Genomic DNA, 3,436 nt, shown 5'->3' with positions numbered 1-3,436 from the left:
ATTCATGAAATGGCTTGGATTGGTATTACAAAATAATTCTATTAGATCGAATAAGTACATTCGATTGTGTAACGAATTCGATTGTCAAATTTTTTTTGGAAATGATAAAAAAAAATAAAAAAGTATCTCTTGACCTCTACAAGTCTTGAGCAAAATTTAAACAACGAATTTATAAATAGAATTGAAGTCTTAGACAAAAAAACATCTTTCTTTGAATATACTTGAAACAAGGAGTCGATTGTGTAACGAATGCTACAGATGATATCATGCATTTCATACCAAAAAAAAAAAAAAAAAAGTTTTTATAGTTCGATTAGAAGAAGAAATGCTTGGTAAAATGAAAAGAAAAAAGGAAATCCATTATGAGTTTTATTCCGATCAATTTAATTTAAACCTAATATTATGTTGTCCTGCAAGGAATGATTTTTCTATTTTTTTTAGCATGCCGAAAAGACAATTATGCCCTCAAACGCAAGATATGATATGCCACGTGTCGAAACATGGTTGGGTTATTGAAGATGAGGGGCTATCTATCTGATCCAAGCTGTGTGGTTGAGTGTATAGTCCCCTTCGACCCAGATATTAAACATACACTCTCCACCAATAATAACACCACCTTCATTTTTCCCAACACAAACTCCCAACGAAAAATGGCCGCCGTCTCTACTTTCACCTCCACCTCGCCGATCGCACGCGCCGCCTCCGCACGGAGAACGTTCGCGGCCGTCCGGCCCTCCGCCATCATCGGTAAATCAGATAAAACCCACATATTTGATATATATATCTGTTTACAAACATATATATATACTAATTAATTCTAATTTGAACTTCAGGGTTACCATCGATGTCAAAGATGAACGGCGGGAAAGTGAGGTGCTCCATGGAAGGAGGAAAGGGTACTGAGGAGGAATCGAAGATGGGTGTGGCGGCTTCTTCGATCATGGCATCGGCCTGCGCGGCGGCCATGTCTAGCCCCGCCGCCTTGGCGCTGGTGGATGAGAGGCTGAGCACGGAGGGGACCGGGCTGCCGTTCGGGGTGAGCAACAACCTTTTGGTGTGGATTCTTGCGGGAGTGTTCGCTCTTATTTGGGCACTCTACTTTGTGTACGCCACCTCCTTGGAGGAGGATGAGGAGTCTGGCTTGTCCCTCTGATTCCGAACCCACAATCATATCTGATCAGTATTTTACTTTCTTCTTAGTTATTATTATTATTATTATATATATTGTGTAAAACTATGTTGATATTGTGATTTTGGTTTCACTTCCGAGCATTCTCTTATAATTTACTTTTTCTTCACATATGTATTGCAAGTAAATCATAATCCTATTTAGAACATAAAATTTGAAGGGATAATTCTGGATTAAACTGCACCCAAGCAATCGGCATGTTTAATTCCCATTGATGTGTGTTTGCTTGGATCCAATTAATTATCATTGTTGTTTTATTAAAACTTATAGCTGATATTAATCATAAATATTCTTAATCATGGCCGGGTATGTTAGTTCAAGTGTCATATACTCATATGTTGATGACCCTTTTTATTGCATTTCATCACATACATCGGGCTCGATATAATAATTTATGGTATGTTAATGTCATAAAATAATTATTATTTAAAAATCTCAAATTTAATTAGAATATATTAGTACAATATAACTTTATTGTTGTTACCATTTTTTTTTTAAATGTAAATTTATTTAGATAACTTAAATTTCATATCTACATTTTCTCATTTAACTACATATATATGCAAGTGATAAAAATTTAGCACTTAGACAATAAATTTTATTTGATTGGTCAATATAGTAAATAATTTTAATTATTAAAAAAATTAATATCGTTTGCTTGTTTTTTATAATTATATATGTTCAATGAATTTTATTTTCTATATTATATCAAGAAAAATGATATACATATTAATATAATATAAATATTTTTATATAATCAAATCTATGTTCTTTGAATTTTAAAAAAATACTCTTTAAAATAATAATTTATTGATTACTTAATACCTATCCAAATTAATAAAATATTACGGTCCGACATGATTAATTTATAGAAGTTTTAATGTATTATAATATACTAGCGAATTGAACACACATGATGCACATGTAAGGTTATTCAACACATTTCTACTTTATTTAAATTAATGAAAGTAGATACATTTTGGATGTTCAATTAAAAATAGGGTTACCAAAGTAATTTTAATTTGATATAAATGTAACCAGGTCAGACTAAAACGGTATTTATAAGGGTTTAAGTTTAATTAATTGTATGGATATGGATATAAAAAAATAAGGTCAAGAAATATGTAATATTAAAATACAAGATAACAAAATATTTTCATTTCATTTGAAGTTTGATGATATTTCATATATTTATTTATATTTTAGAGATATACCAGAATATTGAATGGATATGCATGGATCTAGTTGCCTGATATATTAAAAAATTTATATGGATTGGGACTCTTTTCCTATAAATAAGGGGTCTCTAACCCTTATTATGATACCTTTTATACAACTCTTTCATACGCTTTTACACGTTCTTTTGTATACTCTTAGATGTTTTTTTATACGCTTTTAAGCACTTTTCATACATCTTTTTCATATCTTTTCTATTGAATCCTATATTGGCTTGAGCGTCGCAGTGGCTTTGCCTTTGGGCGAGCCATCTCACATGCATGTTTTCTTTGACACACAGAAATATTTTGGGATTATTCGGCTCGATTTATTGAAAAAATTGGTTCGTTGATTACCGTTTCGTTGTAATTTATTTGATGTGATCCAATGAGTCCTCGATATAGTTTTATATCAACTGAGATTTCAGATTCATCTTTGTCAAGCTTGATCTTAGCACTCATATGTGTGTTGGTAGCAGTGCAATTCTCCATTCCAAACCTTTTCAAGATTTCCTTAGTGTATTTTGTCTGGTTTATAAGTATTCTCTTGTCCATCTGTCTCACTTGTAGTCCCAAGAAGAAAGTTAATTCTCTCATCATAGTCATTTCAAATTTGTCCTGCATCAACTTAGAGAATTTCTCACAGAGTTTGGGATTAGTTGACCCAAATATTATGTTATCTACATAAATCTGTACTAACAGTGTATGTTTATCTTTAATGAATCTAAATAAGGCTTTATCAACAACACCTATAATAAATCCATGATCAGTTAAAAATTGTGACAGAGTGTCATACCAGGCCCTTGGAGCTTGTTTCAACCCATAGAGTGCTTTATCCAGTTTGAATACGTGATCAGGATAAATATGACTTTGAAAACCAGGGGGTTGTTCAACAAACACTTATTCTTGTAACATAACATTTAGAAAAGCACTTTTGACGTCCATGTGAAACACCTTAAAATCTTTGAATGCAGTGTATGCAAGAATATTCTAATAGCCTCAAGCCTAGTGGTAGCACTTATCGTATACGCCC

At 32.2% G+C, this 3,436-nt stretch overlaps 1 protein-coding gene across 1 annotated transcript; it reads left to right on the top strand.

Moving 5' to 3' along the window:
• Positions 1-588: 588 nt before the first annotated feature.
• On the top strand, positions 589-1,266 carry LOC140884155 (photosystem II reaction center W protein, chloroplastic). The gene is made up of 2 exons (XM_073290826.1): positions 589-747; positions 834-1,266. The coding sequence occupies exons 1-2, from the start codon at positions 651-653 to the stop codon at positions 1,151-1,153; spliced, it is 417 nt and encodes a 138-aa protein (XP_073146927.1). The 5' UTR covers positions 589-650; the 3' UTR covers positions 1,154-1,266.
• The last annotated feature ends 2,170 nt before the right edge of the window (positions 1,267-3,436 follow it).

Source organism: Henckelia pumila, chromosome 2, assembly GCF_033568475.1.
Source record: "Henckelia pumila isolate YLH828 chromosome 2, ASM3356847v2, whole genome shotgun sequence".
Taxonomy (NCBI): domain Eukaryota; kingdom Viridiplantae; phylum Streptophyta; class Magnoliopsida; order Lamiales; family Gesneriaceae; genus Henckelia; species Henckelia pumila.
The sequence above is the reverse complement of the archived record's forward strand: the minus strand, read 5'-3'. Positions and strand labels throughout refer to the sequence as shown.